We start from the raw sequence: 23,956 nt of genomic DNA on the forward strand, positions 1-23,956 counted from the left end.
AGACTTTGATAATCCCTGTTCTTTAAATAAAACAGGGTGCCCACTCACACCTGATTGTCATCCCATTGATTGAAAACACCTGACTCTAATTTCACCTTCAAATTAACTGCTTATCCTAGAGGTTCACATACTTTTGACACTCACAGGTATGTAATATTGGATCATTTTCCTCAATAAATAAATGACCAAGGATAATATTTTTGTCTCATTTGTTTAACTGGGTTCTCTTTATCTACTTTTAGGACTTGTGTGAAAATCTGATGATGTTTTAGGTCATATTTATGCAGAAATATAGACAATTCTAAAGGGTTCACAAACTTTCAAGCACCACTGTATATATACACACACATACAGTATATATAATGTATAAATGTTGTATGCTGTCACAGTTTCTTAATGAATGATTCTGCTGCTAGTCTTTTGAGTTTATCTTCATCAAAAGGGTGGATTGTTTAGGGTTTTTTTTGTAGTTGTAATGAGCGTGAATCATCCATGTGACGTTACTGGTTTGGAGAATGTGTGTGTACACAGTTAGTTTCAGGACAGCAGTCTGTTCAGACTAACGACAAATCACTTTAAAGACCGGGCACATACAAACTGGACATACTGAGATTTGAGCAAATAATTTCAAAGGTGAACAGCAGAGATGGTACCTGAATTTAACGCTACTTCGTTTTCTTAAAAAAATCAATTATTGAGTCTGAGGAGTAAAAAGTCTTGAATGATGTGATGTTCCTGAGCTGCTGTGACTCATCCTGAGAATCCTCTAACACTCAGAGCTGTGTGTCGAGACAGACAGGTCCAAATTAAAGGGAAATTGGACACATACGTCATACAAACAACTTCAGACATGAAATAAGTCTGACTGCACGGTGACTGCCAGCTGATCAGGAGAGACACAGTGAAATCCTCTGACATTATACTATGTTTGGAAAAACGACTCGGGCCTGGTTGAGTTCTCAAGTTGTTCCTGCTGAAACATTTATTTCTCTCGTCCTCTGATTTGCTGGGAAGTTCATGTGTGAGATCCAAGTCATATTCAGATTGGATTAGTTTATCAGAGGAACATTTGTATTTTTTTTACGTCTCCTCGGAAATAAAACTCTCACATCCCGACAACAATAAAATGACCACAGGAGTGGTTTCTAGGTCATATTTTCTATAAACACGGATGTTTGTGCCATGAAGGCATCATGCAACTAGTAATTATTTAAAGAAAACTAGAAGCTGATGAAATTTTGCATATGTGGATTTAAAGTCATATTTTATACACGTAGTTATCATTATTATGGCTCCTTTAATCAGCCTTCAAGATCTCGTGTTTCTTAATAAGTTTATTTTCTTTCTCTTCCTGAAAATGCTTTCCCAGGTACCGTGTGCTGTCACGGTTTCACCACCCAGACCAAGTATTTCTTCTAAAGTGTCCACACTTCATTTAGCAATTCGGGAAGTGTTTAAAATCCGGGGGAGGGGCACCGATATGCACTACGAGACTAAATACGGCAAGGAGCAGCAGTCAAACGTTTTGTTTTCCCAATGTGAGGAAACATCTGTATGTAATTCAGTCTGTAAGGTTCTCAGAGGAGGACAGAAAAACACCGACATGGCCGATCCGAATGGGAAAAAAATCAGAGCAGCTCCTGTACAATGGGAAATTACTCCATGTACATATAATCCCGTCCAAACAGGGCTTAAGATGCTAATCAGGTAATTTATCCTCGTAGTCGAATATGTATCATTACCCAGGTATAAAGTGGTTGAGATAAAGAACTTTCCCTATATAGTTTATTTCAAAAAGAATACTTTTATTTAAGAAAAACATGTAGTTGGAGCTTTCCTAAGATATCCTGAGATCTTGTTAGAGCATTTTTAATGTCTGACTATAACAATAAACGCTTGGCTGGTGGTTTTATTCCACATCAACAAGACAGACGAAGAGTATTGCTGAGACAGCAAATATCTGAATAAAGTCTCGTTCTGGCATCGAAACCAGATTCGACCACAAAAACCCCTGGAAATAAAGTGAGTCCTATCACACAAGATCTCCTCGAAATGATATTAAACCTTCGCCAACATATCAGTCTCGAGTCCCACTCTTGGTGTGATCCAAAGATTAATATTAATGCAAATCCATATTTAAATTTTAATCAGCTGTAGAACAGCGTGACACGGCCAGCGTTCAGCTCCAAAATCTCATAAAAGAGTATTTCCACGACCATGTTCAGTCAGAACTGCTTTACACACAGGGAATCATTTTAAGAGCAGAATTTGGTCACTGAACCCCACACTGAGTTCATATCTGCAGTTTGAGAAGGGCCAGAAATAACAAGCCCAGCTCCAGAGGAAGTTCTCCAAGGCTCGAGAAGCTCAGCTGCCCGGCCACACACGGATCGAGCAGCATGCCAGGGCTCGTCCGGCTCTTCCTGGTGCTTGAGAAGAACGCTGACCACAGGCACATTTCCTGCTCGAGCATCAGGAGAAAGTACAGCGCTGCGCTAACACACATCAAAAGACACACGTCAAATGTAGAGCCAATGGTCCGTGACTCCATTCAGCAGCCACAAAAATGCTTCAGTCATTAAATTCCCTGTGGAAAAAACACACAGACCGTACCTGTGATACTTTAGGTCGAGTTACCTTACAGTCAACTTTATTTTCCCTTTTTCCTCACAGCAGCTCTCTGTTTCATCTCATAAAGTCAAAGCGATTAATAACGAGAATGTAAGAGATTCTATAGAAATGTTGTTCTCAAAAATATCTTCCGCGAAGCCCTGTTCAGACGGGATTAGCTTTCCACGTGGAGGTGTGTAATGTCATTATTCCCAGAGTAATTATTCATGGGATTTTAGGATGTATCCATCATGTCAGTTACTTTTACAGACTGTGCTTGGAAAGATTACGGCGTATGTTTTATAAACTGAGCAGTAGAAATAACTCCAGGTAATATTTACAGTATAAATCCCGTCTGAAGTGACATGTAGGTAAAGATCGTGTTATATTCTGCGTGAAAAGAGGCTTTTGTGTTTTTTCTTCAATATAAAGACGCTCCAGGAAGTGATCCACTCGCTCTTTTCTCTTTTCTATAAAAACAAAAGTTAAAAACGCAGAACAATGAAAACTAAGCAAGGTGTAAAAGGGCGTGTCAGACAAGAGACGCTCGTGGGGTTTTTCGCACAGGTACACACTACGGACATGTTATGGTCATGTGACCTGCTAATGATGATGTGAAGCCACGCCCCCTACGACAAGTGCTTATAATACAGATCAGAACAATCAGTGTGCATTAGCATGAGGTACGTGTGGTGCACAGAACAGCTACACACTACCGAACACACACACACACACACACACACACACACACACACACACACACACACACACCCTCTGAATACACTACTGAACACAAATGAATTCCACACACATTTCCTTTATTTAATCACCATTTATTCTGTATCATTTGTTGGTCTGTTTAATAATAACAGTAATTAAAGTGCTTTCTTATTAAATATTTGATACTCATAAAAATGAGCACAGAAGATTCCCGGTCTCCTGTACACCCCTCAGCTACAGAGGAACTGTCTCAACACGTTAACTGAATCATGGTCAGTGTGTGTGTGTGTGTGTGTGTGTTTAAACAGGTGCTGATTCCACAACAAAAGGAATGACGATGTTTTTCTACCAGAACATGAAGAAGACTGATTTAACAGAGCTCACGGTTAAAGTGTGTATTGAGGATTTAATACTGAAATTACACACATCAGTCCTCAGATGTAACTACTGACTCAACAGGGTACAAGCAGGAATCTCATCTCATCATCTCTAGCCGCTTTATCCTGTTCTACAGGGTCGCAGGCGAGCTGGAGCCTATCCCAGCTGACTACGGGTGAAAGGCGGGGTTCACCCTGGACAAGTCGCCAGGTCATCACAGGGCTGACACATAGACACAGACAACCATTCACACCTACGCTCAATTTAGAGTCACCAGTTAACCTAACCTGCATGTCTTTGGACTGTGGGGGAAACCGGAGCACCCGGAGGAAACCCACGCGGACACGGGGAGAACATGCAAACTCCACACAGAAAGGCCCTCGCCGGCCACGGGGCTCGAACCCAGAACCTTCTTGCTGTGAGGCGGCAGCGCTAACCACTACACCACTGTGCCGCCCTCAAGCAGGAATCCTGAAGTTAAATTCAAAACCTTTTAAGACATTTTCAATGTATTTTATGACCTCAACGCCGCTTCGAGCTGCAATGGGTTCCATCAGCGACACACCTTTAACTTATATTTACTATACGTTGATTCTGAGATTGTAAAATGAAAAAGTCTTAGCTGATGATGACTTCAATAAACCACTGTGTCAATACAGCAGAATTCTGGCAGGCCAGGAGAGAAAAAATCTCAAGAGAATAAACTGAGCGACTGACCAAAATTCAGTGTCCTCCAAATACTTGTCTCAGAAATTGCAGGCATTTCCGCAGTACGTCTGTTAGTTTATAGCCCATAAAGTGACCTTCGTACATAGAGTCAGTCAGTGGGTGCGTAAGCGCACGACATTTTCACATGAAATCAAATTTAGCAGGATCACAGGCATATATGAGCAGGATTCTAACGCTGAAAACACATACAAGCAAATCAAAACGCTCTTGTCGCTCTGTGTGGGCGTGCCATGGCGTGTGGAGATGGTGTGACACACTGAACTAGCAAGCTACTTAGCTAGTTATTAGGCTATTAGGAATAGTGCTGAAACACACAGGGGGCGGGAGTGTCTCTAAAACAGAGGTGTGTCTCAGTTACAGTCACCGACAGTATATTAATGACATAAATTTCAGACAGAGAACACTAAACCTTAATCAGAGACCAAATCCAGAACCAAGCTGTCTTATGGATTAAAACACAGAATAGAATATCTGCTCCTTCAGTCCACGCTTTCACACTTTCTGCCTCTGATTTGTTTTTTCAGGGTGAAAGAGGAGTGTTTGAGTTTAAAGGCAGTGTTCTAGATGCTGCTGTAACACTCTGTCTCTGACACTTTGACTTAAGAACAATCGGAAGAGGTGTGAACTACACACAGACAGGTGATTTTAATTATCTGAATGTGGAGCTTAAGCAGCTGCGTAAGCCGACTCTGAATACCAGGAACTTTCCCTGCGTGAATCCTGGCGTAACGTTTCAGAGTCTCAGGAAACTGAGTAGATGTAGATGAGAGAGACACTACTATTGTGTGGTGTCATGGCACTACAGTATACTGTGGTATTTGGAAATCCTGATTATATGATTGCGTGATCAATACCATCAAAAATACAGACTCCCCTCTTCCTATGAAACTGATACGGCGATGCTGTATGGAGGTGGTGTAGTACACAGCACACACCAGCAGAGGTGGCTCTACTGGTGAGAAAGGGGGTGATTACGTTGTGTTCTGCAGCAACGAGGAAGCGGACGGTGTTGAAATAAACCACGGCAGTAATCGAGCGTTCGAAATGTGTAGCCGTCACGGGAGGGTGAGACGACCAGCTAGCTTTAGCCTTACAGTGACCTGTTCATTTTAGCTTTTTAAACATCAAATAACTTCTGGAGCGTTCTGTCCATTTTTGTTATTTTCTAGAGAAACGCGACACTGTGATTGGCTCTGTCGCGTCGCAACACTTTATGGCCATGTTTTTCTCCAACTTTGATAAAAATGATGTCGCGCAGGAGAGAAGCAACCGTATTGTTTGGATAAGAAACACTCTGGGAATCTGGGGGAAAAAACCCTATTCAGCCATCAGTGCAGAGACAGTCACATCAGTGACGCTTTATTAGACTGTGTTTTGACTTCACTCAGAAAAAAAGATGTTAAAGTCACATTCAGAAAGTAGAAAGTGAGCCAAGCCTGCTATGGGTAAATAACAATTAAAAAGAAAAACAAAACCACACCACCATCAGTGTAAGATATTAGAGGGAAATCTTCAGTGGGCTGTGATGCTCACCTGTCAGGGTTTTTAGCCCCTCCTGCTTTGGGCGTGGCCTTTGAGTTCTTGTTGGCCGTCATCTCCTCCCTCACACCGCTCACCCTGACGAACAAAACAAAAAAATGATGTTAGACGGTGTGAAAAGAGACTGGTGAGGGAATGACTGTTTATAGCTGCTATAACGTCAGTGACAACACGAACTCGCTCATTTCACTGACATTCCAAAGTATTAAATGTATAAAATAGTAATATAATAAAATAAGTATAGTATAAAATAATAATAAATTAATAAAATATTATTTTACTATGTATCAATAATAAAATAATTTTATTGTATCATTTTATTCATAATAAATAATAATTAGGCGGCACGGTGGTGTAGTGGTTAGCGCCGTCGCCTCACAGCAAGAAGGTCCGGGTTCGAGCCCCGTGGCCGGCGAGGGCCTTTCTGTGTGGAGTTTGCATGTTCTCCCCGTGTCCGCGTGGGTTTCCTCCGGGTGCTCCGGTTTCCCCCACAGTCCAAAGACATGCAGGTTAGGTTAACTGGTGACTCTAAATTGAGCGTAGGTGTGAATGTGAGTGTGAATGGTTGTCTGTGTCTATGTGTCAGCCCTGTGATGACCTGGCGACTTGTCCAGGGTGAACCCCGCCTTTCGCCCGTAGTCAGCTGGGATAGGATCCAGCTCGCCTGCGACCCTGTAGAACAGGATAAAGCGGCTACAGATAATGAGATGAGATGAGATGTTCTTTAATTAATAAAAAAAATTGTAATCATTGATAAGTTGCTGTGGTGTAAGAGGAATAAAACCCCAGGTGACGTGCTGTTATAGGAAAATAATCATCTTCAGGGCAGTAACAGTAACTCTGCTACATCACTCGATATTTTACTGCAACACACACACAGTGTTTATTACTTTAATAGCAGTGTGTTTATTAAATGTCCCACGTCGATTACAGCGTCTCAGGTGAACACAGAGCTTTTTAAAAGCACACATGAAGGTTTAGAGGAAATGAGCCGAGCGCGCTGCACTGTGCGGCTGGAGATGGAGGCGGAGTTTGTTTACATGAAATTGTTGTGTGAAATAATGAGCCAATCAGAGGCCGAGTTCAAAGCCCTGAAGAGACAGATAAAGGGAGCGACAGCATTCCTTCCTCCAGCCATTTCCTGTTTCAGAGCACAACTCAGATTATCTTCATTATATAGAAGGATTAAAAAAATAAAACTGCTCTGAACAAAAAATAAAGCCATCCTGGAATATTGTTCCATCCTGTTTGGTTTTCGCGCTTCTCCTTGAAGGAAGGCCGCTCCACTCAGGGATGTGAGATTTACAGCTGCAGGATTCTTCATCAAACAGAAATCAGGATTATTTTACATTACAACTGAGCATGGTGTGTGTGTGTGTGTGTGTGTGTGTGTCATGATATCTCGAGTGTCATCTATTTAAATCACCCAAAGCAGATTCAGAAAACAATCAATATTAACATCAATAACACAAAGGAACATTCCGAGACTTTCTCATGAAGAAAAACAGAATGTACAAATATGCAAATTAAAAACGCCTCCAATAGTACACACACACACACACACACACACACACACACACATTTTAAAGATGTAATTGTTTGTTTAACATGTTTTATAAAGTTTTCAGTGAGTTAAATTAAAAAGGGTCAGGGTGTGGAATTACAGCTGTACTGCTGAATAATAACATTGCGCTGTGTGTATATCCATATCTGTGCTATATATTATGTTTTAAACTTTAAGAATAACTAGTTTGTGGTTAATGATCCAAACCTTACAGAGCATATAGCTGTTGTTGTTGTTGTTGTTGTTGTGTTGTAATTCATTCTTTACTAAAAGATAAGACGCGTTATGAGCATGGATCAGAGCAGATAACACGAAATAAACACTGAACTGTTATTAGAAGCTACAAACGTACAGTTGGTGTAAAAACAAAGCTAAATCGGTGGTAGAACTTTCCCTACACGTCACCTCTGCTCTCTGACACGGTGCTCCAAACACATTTATACAGAGCTGTTATTCTTTCGCCAACAAACCTGAATATTTTCATCCAGCTGCTGAACGATGAACAGCTGTACAAATACAGAGCACTGAACAGGGAAATACAGAGCACTGTTAAAAATCTCTGCTACCCAGCACTGCTGCTCACCCTGCCTTCACACCTACTGCAGATAAACACCGACACACAGCCATGAGCTTCCTGTGAGGTTCAGAGCCACGATCACGGTGACGGCGATGGTGATGAGGATGACTCGGTGACAGCAATCATGGCGAGGACGACTCAGTAATGGTGATGGTGATGAGGACAAATGAGTGACGACGATGTTAAAGAGGACGACCCAGTGATGGCGATGGTGACAAGGACAACTCAGTAACAGTGATGGTGACGAGGACAAGTGAGTGACGGCGATGGTGACGAGGACAAGTGAGTGACGGTGATGGTGACAAGGACAAGTGAGTGACGGCGATGGTGACGAGGACAAGTGAGTGACGGCAATGGTGATGAGGACAAGTGAGTGACGGCGATGGTGACGAGGACAAGTGTGTGACGGCGATGGTGACGAGGACAAGTGAGTGACGGCGATGGTGACGAGGACAAGTGAGTGACGGCGATGGTGACGAGGACAAGTGAGTGACGGCGATGGTGACGAGGACAAGTAAGTGACGGCGATGGTGACGAGGACAAGTGAGTGACGGCGATGATGACGAGGACAAGTGAGTGATGGCGATGGTGACGAGGACAAGTGAGTGATGGCGATGGTGACGAGGACAAGTGAGTGACGGTGATGGTGACAAGGACAAGTGAGTGACGGCGATGGTGACGAAGACAAGTGTGTGACGGCGATGGTGACGAGGACAAGTGAGTGACGGCGATGGTGACGAGGACAAGTGAGTGACGGTGATGGTGACAAGGACAAGTGAGTGACGGCGATGGTGACGAGGACAAGTGAGTGACGGCAATGGTGATGAGGACAAGTGAGTGACGGCGATGGTGACGAGGACAAGTGTGTGACGGCGATGGTGACGAGCACAAGTGAGTGACGGCGATGGTGACGAGGACAAGTGAGTGACGTTGATGAGGACAAGTGAGTGACGGCGATGGTGACGAGGACAAGTGAGTGACGGCGATGGTGACGAGGACAAGTGTGTGATGGCGATGGTGACGAGGACAAGTAAGTGACGGCGATGGTGACGAGGACAAGTGAGTGACGGCGATGGTGACAAGGACAAGTGAGTGACGGCGATGGTGACGAGGACAAGTGAGTGACGGCGATGGTGATGAGGACAAGTGAGAGACGGCGATGGTGACGAGGACAAGTGTGTGACGGCGATGGTGACGAGGACAAGTGAGTGACGGCGATGGTGACGAGGACAAGTGAGTGACGGCGATGGTGATGAGGACAAGTGAGAGACGGCGATGGTGACGAGGACAAGTGTGTGACGGCGATGGTGACGAGGACAAGTGAGTGACGGCGATGGTGACGAGGACAAGTGAGTGACGTTGATGAGGACAAGTGAGTGACGGCGATGGTGACGAGGACAAGTGAGTGACGGCGATGGTGACGAGGACAAGTGTGTGACGGCGATGGTGACGAGGACAAGTGAGTGACGGCGATGGTGATGAGGACAAGTGAGTGACGGCGATGGTGATGAGGACAAGTGAGAGACGGCGATGGTGACGAGGACAAGTGTGTGACGGCGATGGTGACGAGGACAAGTGAGTGACGGCGATGGTGACGAGGACAAGTGAGTGACGTTGATGAGGACAAGTGAGTGACGGCGATGGTGACGAGGACAAGTGAGTGACGGCGATGGTGACGAGGACAAGTGTGTGACGGCGATGGTGACGAGGACAAGTAAGTGACGGCGATGGTGACGAGGACAAGTGAGTGACGGCGATGGTGACGAGGACAAGTGAGTGACGGCGATGGTGACGAGGACAAGTGAGTGACGGTGATGGTGACAAGGACAAGTGAGTGACGGCGATGGTGACGAGGACAAGTGTGTGACGGCGATGGTGACGAGGACAAGTGAGTGACGGCGATGGTGACGAGGACAAGTGAGTGACGTTGATGAGGACAAGTGAGTGACGGCGATGGTGACGAGGACAAGTGAGTGACGGTGATGGTGACGAGGACAAGTGTGTGATGGCGATGGTGACGAGGACAAGTGAGTGATGGCGATGGTGACGAGGACAAGTGAGTGACGGCGATGGTGACGAGAACAAGTGAGTGACGGCGATGGTGACGAGGACAAGTAAGTGACGGCGATGGTGACGAGGACAAGTGAGTGACGGCGATGATGACGAGGACAAGTGAGTGACGGCGATGGTGACGAGGACAAGTGAGTGACGGCGATGGTGACGAGGACAGGTGAGTGACGGCGATGGTGACAAGGACAAGTGAGTGACGGCAATGGTGACGAGGACAAGTGTGTGACGGCGATGGTGACGAGGACAAGTGAGTGACGGCGATGGTGACGAGGACAAGTGAGTGACGGTGATGGTGACAAGGACAAGTGAGTGACGGCGATGGTGACGAGGACAAGTGAGTGACGGCGATGGTGACGAGGACAAGTGAGTGACGGCGATGGTGACGAGGACAAGTGTGTGACGGCGATGGTGACGAGCACAAGTGAGTGACGGCGATGGTGACGAGGACAAGTGAGTGACGTTGATGAGGACAAGTGAGTGACGGCGATGGTGACGAGGACAAGTGTGTGACGGCGATGGTGACGAGGACAAGTGTGTGACGGCAATGGTGACGAGGACAAGTGAGTGACGGCGATGGTGACGAGGACAAGTGAGTGACGGCGATGGTGACAAGGACAAGTGAGTGACGGCGATGGTGACGAGGACAAGTGAGTGACGGCGATGGTGACGAGGACAAGTGAGTGATGGCGATGGTGACGAGGACAAGTGAGTGACGGTGATGGTGACGAGGACAAGTGAGTGACGGCGATGGTGACGAGGACAAGTGAGTGACGGCGATGGTGACGAGGACAAGTGTGTGACGGCGATGGTGACGAGGACAAGTGAGTGATGGCGATGGTGACGAGGACAAGTGAGTGACGTTGATGAGGACAAGTGAGTGACGTTGATGAGGACAAGTGAGTGCCGGTGATGGTGATGAGGACAAGTGAGTGCCGGCGATGGTGACGAGGACAAGTGAGTGACGGCGATGGTGACGAGGACAAGTGAGTGACGTTGACGAGGACAAGTGAGTGATGGCGATGGTGATGAGGACAAGTGAGTGACGGCGATGGTGACGAGGACAAGTGAGTGACGGCGATGGTGACGAGGACAAGTGACTGACGTTGATGAGGACAAGTGAGTGACGGCGATGGTGACGAGGACAAGTGACTGACGTTGATGAGGACAAGTGAGTGCCGGCGATGGTGATGAGGACAAGTGAGTGACGACGATGGTGATGAGGACAAGTGAGTGACAGCGATGGTGATCAGGACAAGTGAGTGACGGCGAAGGTGACGAGGACAAGTGAGTGCCGACGATGGTGATGAGGACAAGTGAGTGACGGCGATGGTGACGAGGACAAGTAAGTGACGACAATGGTGACGAGGACAAGTAAGTGACGGCGATGGTGACGAGGACAAGTGAGTGACATTGATGAGGACAAGTGAGTGCCGGCGATGGTGATGAGGACAAGTGAGTGCCGGTGATGGTGACGAGGACAAGTGAGTGACGGCGATGGTGACGAGGACAAGTGAGTGACGTTGACGAGGACAAGTGAGTGATGGCGATGGTGATGAGGACAAGTGAGTGACGGCGATGGTGACGAGGACAAGTGTGTGACGGCGATGGTGACGAGGACAAGTGTGTGACGGCGATGGTGACGAGGACAAGTGAGTGACGGCGATGGTGACGAGGACAAGTGAGTGACGTTGATGAGGACAAGTGAGTGACGGCGATGGTGACGAGGACAAGTGAGTGACGGCGATGGTGACGAGGACAAGTGTGTGACGGCGATGGTGACGAGGACAAGTAAGTGACGGCGATGGTGACGAGGACAAGTGAGTGACGGCGATGGTGACGAGGACAAGTGAGTGACGGCGATGGTGACGAGGACAAGTGAGTGACGGCGATGGTGACGAGGACAAGTGAGTGACGGTGATGGTGACAAGGACAAGTGAGTGACGGCGATGGTGACGAGGACAAGTGTGTGACGGCGATGGTGACGAGGACAAGTGAGTGACGGCGATGGTGACGAGGACAAGTGAGTGACGTTGATGAGGACAAGTGAGTGACGGCGATGGTGACGAGGACAAGTGAGTGACGGCGATGGTGACGAGGACAAGTGAGTGATGGCGATGGTGACGAGGACAAGTGAGTGATGGCGATGGTGACGAGGACAAGTGAGTGACGGCGATGGTGACGAGGACAAGTGAGTGATGGCGATGGTGACGAGGACAAGTAAGTGACGGCGATGGTGACGAGGACAAGTGAGTGACGGCGATGATGACGAGGACAAGTGAGTGACGGCGATGTGACGAGGACAAGTGAGTGACGGCGATGGTGACGAGGACAAGTGAGTGACGGCGATGGTGACAAGGACAAGTGAGTGACGGCGATGGTGACGAGGACAAGTGTGTGACGGCGATGGTGACGAGGACAAGTGAGTGACGGCGATGGTGACGAGGACAAGTGAGTGACGGTGATGGTGACAAGGACAAGTGAGTGACGGCGATGGTGACGAGGACAAGTGAGTGACGGCAATGGTGATGAGGACAAGTGAGTGACGGCGATGGTGACGAGGACAAGTGTGTGACGGCGATGGTGACGAGCACAAGTGAGTGACGGCGATGGTGACGAGGACAAGTGAGTGACGTTGATGAGGACAAGTGAGTGACGGCGATGGTGACGAGGACAAGTGTGTGACGGCGATGGTGACGAGGACAAGTGTGTGACGGCAATGGTGACGAGGACAAGTGAGTGACGGCGATGGTGACGAGGACAAGTGAGTGACGGCGATGGTGACAAGGACAAGTGAGTGACGGCGATGGTGACGAGGACAAGTGAGTGACGGCGATGGTGACGAGGACAAGTGAGTGACGGCGATGGTGACGAGGACAAGTGAGTGACGGTGATGGTGACAAGGACAAGTGAGTGACGGCGATGGTGACGAGGACAAGTGAGTGACGGCGATGGTGATGAGGACAAGTGAGTGACGGCGATGGTGACGAGGACAAGTGTGTGACGGCGATGGTGACGAGGACAAGTGAGTGACGGCGATGGTGACGAGGACAAGTGAGTGACGTTGATGAGGACAAGTGAGTGACGTTGATGAGGACAAGTGAGTGCCGGTGATGGTGATGAGGACAAGTGAGTGCCGGCGATGGTGACGAGGACAAGTGAGTGACGGCGATGGTGACGAGGACAAGTGAGTGACGTTGACGAGGACAAGTGAGTGATGGCGATGGTGATGAGGACAAGTGAGTGACGGCGATGGTGACGAGGACAAGTGAGTGACGGCGATGGTGACGAGGACAAGTGACTGACGTTGATGAGGACAAGTGAGTGCCGGCGATGGTGATGAGGACAAGTGAGTGACGACGATGGTGATGAGGACAAGTGAGTGACGGCGATGGTGATCAGGACAAGTGAGTGACGGTGAAGGTGACGAGGACAAGTGAGTGACGGCGATGGTGACGAGGACAAGTGAGTGACGGCGATGGTGACGAGGACAAGTGAGTGCCGACGATGGTGATGAGGACAAGTGAGTGACGGCGATGGTGACGAGGACAAGTAAGTGACGACAATGGTGACGAGGACAAGTAAGTGACGGCGATGGTGACGAGGACAAGTGAGTGACATTGATGAGGACAAGTGAGTGCCGGCGATGGTGATGAGGACAAGTGAGTGCCGGCGATGGTGACGAGGACAAGTGAATGACGGCGATGGTGACGAGGACAAGTGAGTGACGTTGACGAGGACAAGTGAGTGATGGCGATGGTGATGAGGACAAGTGAGTGACGGCGATGGTGACGAGGACAAGTGAGTGACGGCGATGGTGACGAGGACAAGTGAGTGACGTTGATGAGGACAAGTGAGTGACGGCAATGGTGACGAGCACAAGTGAGTGACGGCGATGGTGACGAGGACAAGTGAGTGACGGCGATGGTGAAGAGGACAAGTGAGTGACGGCGATGGTGACGAGGACAAGTGAGTGACAGCAATGGTGACGAGCACAAGTGAGTGACGGCGATGGTGACGAGGACAAGTGAGTGACGGCGATGGTGACGAGGACAAGTGAGTGACAGTGATGGTGATGAGGACAAGTGAGTGACGGCGATGGTGACGAGGACAAGTGAGTGACGGCGATGGTGAAGAGGACAAGTGAGTGACGGCGATGGTGAGGAGGACAAGTGAGTGACGGCGATGGTGATGAGGACAAGTGAGTGACGGCGATGATGACGAGGACAAGTGAGTGACGGCGATGGTGACGAGGACAACTGAAAGACTTCTTTTCAAATGAGTGGTGAAACGTCTTCAAGAATTTCAAGCAAGTACAGTTGCCTTCTTTAGCACCTACGGTTTACGATGACCTGGATGACTGAGAACCTTCACAGACAGGAACCACACAATCCCCGTGCATCGTCATCATCATCATCATCATCATCATCATCACCTCCTTAGCAGAAACAACACACAAACCTGGAGATTGTATGTATAATATAATCCATATTTATGACGCTTTGTAACCGGTCTGATAACCAGTGCATTTTTCATTCTTTATGATGGAGCGTTCTTTCAGCCTGAGCTTCTAAATCACACAGTAGTCCTGTTTTCAGAGCTCTGTTAAACAATCCCTTCTTTCACAGATAGAGATCAACAACAGGAAGAGCCGGAGCTGCACCCAGTTCTGTGAAACACATCCACAGCGAGGTGATGTGACGCTGCAGAACGATGACTGAACCTCATCAACTGTTTCACACCAGCCACAAGATTACACCTGAATCAGTGACACTGTGAGTGTGAACTCGCGATGACTCCTTAAAATCTGCTTTAGAAAAGGCTTTTTAACCAAAACCGAATCAGAAAAACATTTCAGACTGAATCTTATTTACTCTGTAATGAATCTGAGGAAAAACAAATCAGCAATGATCACTGAATCTATCCATCACGCTGTACTGTACTTTCATTCTTTATATTATCTTATTCAGTTTTACAATTTTACAATATGACATTTATATACTGATATTTTCATTATTGTTTGGTTTGTTCTTGAGTAAATAATGAAACCAAACTTCACTTTTCACTGTATATTGTTTTTAAAGTCAATTTTTTGTTAAATATGCAAAAAAATAGGTTAAAAGAGAAAAAAACAAATGAAATAAGTTTGCTAATTAGTTCATTTAACTTTCTTCTTCCAGAAGGAGCTCGCAATAGCATTCTTCTACCAGAGAGGGCGATATTCCACTCTTACGTCCCTTAACTTTAACTTTTACCCTCCTGAACCCGGTTTGCATGATTTCAGAGTGTGACAGCGTGTGTGTCTGTGTCAGACTATATGATGAAGATTCTCTTACGATAAACGTGTGATTAAACAAAACATCTACGCACGACGCTGCTCACGTCATCAATCAGTGTGATCACTTCCCAGTGAGCTCGAGGCAATGAGGAGATTTTTCTGTTCATTGGCATGTTTCATTTCCGGTTCTCCATCGCCGTTACCATATCTGTCCCACAGGTTCGTTGGTTTTAGACGACCAGCACAGCCGTAAGTGGTTAGCACGGTCACCTCACAACAAGAAGGTCCTGGGTTCGAGCCCCGTGGCCGGCGAGGGCCTTTCTGTGTGGAGTTTGCATGTTCTCCCCGTGTCCGCGTGGGTTTCCTCCGGGTGCTCCGGTTTCCCCCAAAGACATGCAGGTTAGGTTAATATGGGACGGCCTCGGGCTGAGGTGCCCTTGAGCGAGGCACCGAACTCCCACCTGCTCCCCGGGCGCTGTGTGTGGCTGCCCACTGCTCTGGGTGTGTGTGTGTGTGTGTGTGTTCACTGCTTCAGATGGGTTAAATGCAGAGAGGAAATTTCACAAGTGTGTGATGAATAAAGTTGTGCTTTCTTGTGCTTTCACAGTGGCAGTAAATCAGCTGCCGGTACATTATGAGTTCTAACTTCTCAACTCCTGACTGATGACTTCTTTACGACATGAGATTTTTATCTGCAACAGCAGAACAGTGTAAAGCCAGGGTTTAGCCTTGAACCCAAAAGCACGGTGATACATCAAAGTCGATATGAAAGTTAGCAGATGAGATTTCATGCATTCTTACAGAATTATTAAACACACGACCCTGACTAAACACAGAGTAAATTCCTGTTAGTAAAACTGACTCATCTTAACAGGGCAGACTCCAGAGAGTCGGACACTGAGCACAGAATTTTCTTTAACAGTTACAGCTCTTCTGATTCAATCACATTTTTCAGGTAAAGAAAAGAAAACGTCTTTGTTTGTAAAGAGTCCTTGAGAGGAAAAGTGGTTAAAAAGTAAACTCGGCTTATCAGAGGCTCAAACAAACGTCCAGTGAGCAGCGAGTCTGTGAGAAGAGCGAGGCGTGGAATGTCCCGGGGTCAGGACAAGACTGCAGGACAGCACAGCTGACCCTCTGAGGAATGCACTAATATTTGTGCTGTCCATCAAATCCATTTCAGATAACGGGAAAACCGGGAAAGAGCGAAGACTCTGAGAGATCACTGATTAACGCGTGCTGCACCTCATAGTGAACGATTAATTCAACGTCAATACATGACCAAGAAAAGAAAATCAACGAGACGTCTTTGTTTAATCGGACATCTGACAGCCAGCGAGATCAGAATTTCACGTTTCCACTCTACAGTCCTGCGGTCTTTAAACACTCTATTAAACACTGTAAAGTCACACTGTGGCTGCGTTCAGAACAACTCATTTCACTGACTCACCTATTTATATTTTTATCATATTTGTGTTTCAAGCATTCTCAACAACACCATTACATTATATCCTGAGTAATTAGTACATTTACCCCAGAGTGCTGCTGGGAAGGTGTTGATTAATTCTCTGTAACAGCAGCTCCAGCACTAATTCAGCTGCAAATCACAGATTTATTTACACAAATCCCATTTTCAGAAAAGTTGGGATACAAGTTGGGATTTGCAATAGTTTTACTGACCAACTTAACTCATCTCATCTCATTATCTGTAGCCGCTTTATCCTGTTCTACAGGGTCGCAGGCGAGCTGGAGCCTATCCCAGCTGACTACGGGCGAAAGGCGGGGTTCACCCTGGACAAGTCGCCAGGTCATCACAGGGCTGACACATAGACACAGACAACCATTCACACTCACATTCACACCTACGCTCAATTTAGAGTCACCAGTTAACCTAACCTGCATGTCTTTGGACTGTGGGGGAAACCGGAGCACCCGGAGGAAACCCACGCGGACACGGGGAGAACATGCAAACTCCGCACAGAAAGGCCCTCGCCGGCCACGGGGCTCGAACCCGGACCTTCTTGCTGTGAGGCGACAGCGCTAACCACTACACCACCGTGCCACCACCAACTTAACTGTATTTTGTAAATATAAACAAAGTTAGAACTTGATGCCTGAAACACACTCAAAAAAAGTTGGGACAGAGGCGTTATTACTGTTGTGTTCCATCACCTTTCCTTTAATAACACTTTTTAATCGTATGGGATCTGAGGATATGAATTGTTGCAGTTTTGCGATTGGAATTTTTGTCCATTTTTGCTCAATACAAGACTTCAGCTGCTCAACAGTCCGTGGTCTCCGTTGTCTGATTCTCCTCTTCATGATGCTCCATACATTCTCAATAGGAGACAGATCTGGACTGGTAGCAGGCCAGTCAAGCGCACGCACTCTGTGTCTATGAAGCCATGCTGTTGTAGCCCGTGCATAATAAGGCGTGGCATTGTCCTGCTCAAATAGGCATGGAGTTCCTGGGAAGAGACATCACCTTGATGAATATGTCTCTCTAAAATTCCAATATATCAATGGTATCGGGCGGCACGGTGGTGTAGTGGTTAGCGCTGTCGCCTCACAGCAAGAAGGTCCTGGGTTCGAGCCCCGGGGCCGGCGAGGGCCTTTCTGTGTGGAGTTTGCATGTTCTCCCCGTGTCCGCGTGGGTTTCCTCCGGGTGCTCCGGTTTCCCCCACAGTCCAAAGACATGCAGGTTAGGTTAACTGGTGACTCTAAATTGACCGTAGGTGTGAATGTGAGTGTGAATGGTTGTCTGTGTCTATGTGTCAGCCCTGTGATGACCTGGCGACTTGTCCAGGGTGAACCCCGCCTTTCGCCCGTAGTCAGCTGGGATAGGCTCCAGCTTGCCTGCGACCCTGTAGAAGGATAAAGCGGCTAGAGATAATGAGATGAGATGAGATGAGATGAGATCAATGGTATCTTCACACACATGTGTGCCCGTCACAGGGGCACTGACCCCCCCCATACCATCACAGACGCTGCTTTTACACCTTGTTCTGATAACAAACTGGATGGTCATGTTCACCTTTGGCACAGAGAACTCGATGTCTGGTTTTCCTGAAAACGAGCTGAAATGTGACTCATCTGACCACAGCACACATTTCCACTGTCTTTTGGTCCATCTGAGATGAGTTCCAGCCCAGAGAAATCAGCGGCATTTTTGTATAGAGTTTATGAATGGCTTCCTCCTTGTCTAATACAGTTTCAGGTTGCATTTATGGATGCAGCGGCAGACTGTGTTAAGTAACAGCAGTTTTCTGAAGTCCTCCCGAGCCCATGTGGCTATATTTGTCACATTAGCATGACGGTTTCCCAGGCAATGCCGCCTGAGGGCTCGAAGGTCACGCCCATTCAACAGTGGTTTCCAGCCTCACCCTTTACGCACCGTGATGTCTCCGAATTCGCTGAATCTTTTCACAGTATTATGGACTGTAGGTTTTGAAAAATCTAAAATCTTGCAGTGAGAAATGTTCTTTTTGAATTGACGAACAAATCTCTCACGAATTTTGGCAAAAAGGGATGAGTCACACCCCATCCTCGCTTGCAAAGACTGAACCTTTGGTGCTGCTCCTTTAAAACCCAATCATGTTACCAATTAACTTGCTGATTGTGGAATCTTCCAGAATGGTGTTACTGGAATAACCTATAAACTTTTCAGTCTCATTTTGCCGCTGTCTGAACTTTTTTCAGTGTGTTGCAGGAATCAAGCTCTAACTCTGTTTATATTTACAAAATACAATTAAGGCGGTCAGTAAAACTATTGAAAATATTTTCTTTGTGCTTTTGTCAGTTAAATAAAGGTTCACGTGAATTAACAAATCAGATTTTTGTTTTTATTACATTTTGGAAAAAACCCCCGACTTTTCTGGAAATGGGTTCGTATAATTAATGAGCTTCTTAATCTTCAGGACAGAGGAGTTTACACTTTGTGTTTTGTCAGTAACATGTGTAAGAAGCTGTATTTTTTGAGAGAATAAATAGAGGCTGGTGACAGAAGGAATGTTTATTGCTGCTATAACGAAAGTGAGAACAGGAACTAACTCATTTCATGAACATTAAATGTAACTATAAACAGATAAAAAGTACGGCGTGCCATTCTTTAATAAATTCAAGTTGTAATTGTCAGCAAGCCGCTGTGGTGTGAGAGGAATAAAACACTTGGGGATGTGCTGTTACAGGAAAATAATCACCTTCATGATGGAGACAGTAACTCTGCTTCATCACTCGGTATTTTATTGTTAAAAAAAAGCTTTATATTCTTACAGTGGGGCAAAAAAGTATTTAGTCAGCGACCAATTGTGCAAGTTCTCCCACTTAAAAAGATGAGAGAGGCCTGTAATTTTCATCATAGGTACACTTCAACTATGAGAGACAGAATGGGGGGAAAGAATCCAGGAAATCACATTGTAGGATTTTTAATGAATTAATTGGTAAATTCCTCGGTAAAATAAGTATTTGGTCACCTACAAACCAGCAAGATTTCTGGCTCTCACAGACCTGTAACAACTTCTTTAAGAGGCTCCTCTGTCCTCCACTCGTTACCTGTATTAATGGCACCTGTTTGAACTCGTTATCAGTATAAAAGACACCTGTCCACAACCTCAAACAGTCACACTCCAAACTCCACTATGGCCAAGACCAAAGAGCTGTCAAAGGACACCAGAAACAAAATTGTAGACCTGCACCAGGCTGGGAAGACTGAATCTGCAATAGGTAAGCAGCTTGGTGTGAAGAAATCAACTGTGGGAGCAATTATTAGAAAATGGAAGACATACAAGACCACTGATAATCTCCCTCGATCTGGGGCTCCACGCAGGATCTCACCCCGTGGGGTCAAAATGATCACAAGAACGGTGAGCAAAAATCCCAGAACCACACGGGGGGACCTAGTGAATGACCTGCAGAGAGCTGGGACCAAAGTAACAAAGGCTACCATCAGTAACACACTACGCCGCCAGGGACTCAAATCCTGCAGTGCCAGACGTGTCCCCCTGCTTAAGCCAGTACATGTCCAGGCCCGTCTGAAGTTTGCTAGAGAGCATTTGGATGATCCAGAAGAGGACTGGGAGAATGTCATATGGTCAGATGAAACCAAAATAGAACTTTTTGGTAAAAACTCAACTTGTCGTGTTTGGAGGAGAAAGAATGCTGAGTTGCATCCAAAGAACACCATACCTACTGTGAAGCATGGGGGTGGAAACATCATGCTTTGGGGCTGTGTTTCTGCAAAGGGACCAGGACGACTGATCCGTGTAAAGGAAAGAATGAATGGGGCCATGTATCGTGAGATTTTGAGTGAAAACCTCCTTCCATCAGCAAGGGCATTGAAGAGGAAACGTGGCTGGGTCTTTCAGCATGACAATGATCCCAAACACACCGCCCGGGCAACGAAGGAGTGGCTTCGTAAGAAGCATTTCAAGGTCCTGGAGTGGCCTAGCCAGTCTCCAGATCTCAACCCCATAGAAAAGCTTTGGAGGGAGTTGAAAGTCCGTGTTGCCCAGCGACAGCCCCAAAACATCACTGCTCTAGAGGAGATCTGCATGGAGGAATGGGCCAAAATACCAGCAACAGTGTGTGAAAACCTTGTGAAGACTCACAGAAAACGTTTGACCTCTGTCATTGCCAACAAAGGGTATATAACAAAGTATTGAGATGAACTTTTGTTATTGACCAAATACTTATTTTCCACCATAATTTGCAAATAAATTCTTTAAAAATCAGACAATGTGATTTTCTGGATTTTTTTTTTCTCATTTTGTCTCTCACAGTTGAAGTGTACCTATGATGAAAATTACAGGCCTCTCTCATCTTTTTAAGTGGGAGAACTTGCATAATTGGTGACTGACTAAATACTTTTTTGCCCCACTGTATAAACGTGCACAGTAGTGTAAATTTTGCACTGTTTTGGCAAACAGTTCCATGTTGTTAAGTGCAGAACCCCAGGCAGCAGCAGCAGAACCTGACCCTGTGCACATTCTCCACTCTAACCAGAGCTCATAACCCCTGTAGATGTGTTCACCTGAGACCACTTCGTCTTCCACAGATCATCCATCTCTGTTCTTTCTCCTCATAGCTCCTCTGTCTAGACCGAGTCAGAGTTAACCCCGGTGAGAGTCGAGGTTAGATTACTGCATAAATATCAAATGTCACTTTCAAGACCCTATCATGTGTTCCTCATCAAGGAACCGCATGGAGGTGCTGGATGCTGTGTGAGGTTGAAGCTGAAGCTCATCAACTGAGACACTCGTGTTTAGAGGATAAGATGAGTTCCGTTTGTTTCCAGTTTTTCAAACAGCTGTCCACCTGGACAAATCCCTGGTGCTGGACAAGTTCTGATCCGTTCATCGCACAGCCAAGAAAGGGTGTTTTTTTTTTATTTGTGTTTTTAAAGCCAGAGTTGCTGAACCTCTTCGATGAGAATGATGACTGAATCTGACTGGGAAGCGAAGGGAATTTTTTTTTATCTCCACAGCATCTATTTTCTGTCTTTTCTTTTTTTCAGTGTGAATCAGGCCGTCACGTCTCACAGCAGCTGTACGCTCCACAAACAATACCCCTGATTTCTTGCTTACAGAGATCTGACTGGAGAAGCCAGATGGAACCAATTCCTAAAGTCATTTTCATGCCATTTCTTCCATTACTTTCAGCTGTTTACACTCATTCTAACTTTTTTTTAAGACACAGAATGGATGATCTGCGTTTCAGAGTTTTAAAGTAAAAATGTGTGACGCTGTCAGAAAGTGAAAGTTGGACTTTTGATATGGCAAAAAATAAAAGGAACGTGATAAAGGAAAGGAAAGCTTCTTTAGTCAGCGTCATCTGCTGCAGCTAAATTCACTAAATTCCAAGAAGTGAAATATCTAAACACTGATATCAGTCCTGAGTTCCTGTAACACCTGGATGCAGAAACACCATCACTGCTAACAAGAAAGAAAACAAAAAGTGTTCTGGAATAATAACAACTCCTCCATCTTCTTTACAGACCAAAGGCACCCGATTGTTTTCTACTGACTCACAAGATTGTGAATTCACATGTCCAACGCTGCGATCCGCTTTACTCATAACTCAGAAATGTTCAAAGTGGATTTCCCCGAGTTCTGATCTGAAAGCGTTCCGGTACTTAAGCTCGAAAAAACACGGATACCCAGAGAAAGGTCATGTTTGTAGGGATAGTGTCTGAATTTAATAAACATAATAAAAAGATCGAGCAGTTTTATCAAGAAGAAAATAATTCACAGGTAAATCTGTTTACGGTTGAGCGTGTCACTGTACTGTTGTGACGTCAGGTGTGTTTATATCAGCAAACTGGGGTTAGGGAGATGTTTCCCGAGTTTCCAACTTGAAATTCCGAGTTGAATGACTGTTCCATTGTAGTTTTCCAGGGACTGCAGCAAAAGTTCACATGTAACTGCTAACAGAAGCAGACGTGTGTTTCGCATCCTGCGTCTCTGACCTTTCGGTGAATCCGATTTTTACATTTGTTCAAACTATGGTGCATCAATTCAGACATCAGATATACCCAGATCATTACAAAGTCAAACACTGGGGCTAGAGGAGAGAACCACGTCTCCAGGTGATGCCAGGTGAGTGAACATATCAGCTCTGATGTTCCACTGTGTTGTTTTTGACAATCGACTGCTATCAATCATCAACGCCCAGGGATTCTGATGGAATGAAAACAAACTGTACTTTACTTTACTTATTTATTTATTTATTTATTTGCTGTACAGAAACGCTTTTCTGAAGTTAAACAAAGCCTGATATCTGGCTCCATCCAGGATAACTAATGTCACTCATCAATGCACTTCGTTATAAAGAATGAGACTAGTCGTCTAAGTGTATGAACATGAACGATCATGGCCACTATTTAAACCAGTGAATCATAAACGCGGCTAAATAACCTGTTCATGACGGCCCTGATCGATTAGGCCAAACAAAACAAATACTTTGTTTCCGGTTACCCCCCCCGACTCCGACCCCCTCTCAGTCTACAAAACGTTCATGCGATGCACACAGCGTGGTTGTCCCTGGTCAAAGGCCAACGCCCATACGTTATGCATAGCGTGAGTGTCTCTCGCATCATAAACGGCCGATTGTACGCATGCACGTGACTACCTCTAACAGTAAGCAACAAAAATGGCGGTGGTTTGTGTGCTGAAAGGCGCGTGTCTTGCACATCGCAAGCCCAGTCTTAGACAAATTATGTCGCTAGAAAAAGAGACATTTAAAGATAGTGAAGATATTGTTAGCTTGTACCAGTAGTTCTAGAGTAAATATAGAAATCATCTACGCGAAGCATCGGTTGACACACCAACAACAAACAGCACTCACTGTGTTGCTGTCAGAGTTCGAGTACTCTTGCGGGGCGCCAGTAATTCCCCCCGAACGTTTTCTTGCGTCAGTCTGTGGTGTCAGAATGCCTCTCAACTGTGCAGATCCAGTTGAAATAGCCGACTATAGCAGTGGATTCGGAAGAACAGACATTTGT

The 23,956-nt window shown here is 46.0% G+C and overlaps 1 protein-coding gene across 3 annotated transcripts in view; it reads right to left on the reverse strand.

Moving 5' to 3' along the window:
• Window positions 1-23,956, reverse strand: part of dennd2b (DENN domain containing 2B) — a 123,232-nt gene that overhangs the window by 75,708 nt on the left and 23,568 nt on the right. For all 3 annotated transcript variants that reach the window (XM_060940724.1, XM_060940723.1, XM_060940725.1), the window contains exon 2: window positions 5,971-6,054. In XM_060940724.1, the coding sequence (XP_060796707.1) occupies window positions 5,971-6,032 (62 nt within the window). In that variant the 5' untranslated portion in view covers window positions 6,033-6,054. The remainder of the gene's footprint in view (window positions 1-5,970; window positions 6,055-23,956) is intronic.

Source organism: Neoarius graeffei, chromosome 15, assembly GCF_027579695.1.
Source record: "Neoarius graeffei isolate fNeoGra1 chromosome 15, fNeoGra1.pri, whole genome shotgun sequence".
NCBI lineage: Eukaryota > Metazoa > Chordata > Actinopteri > Siluriformes > Ariidae > Neoarius > Neoarius graeffei.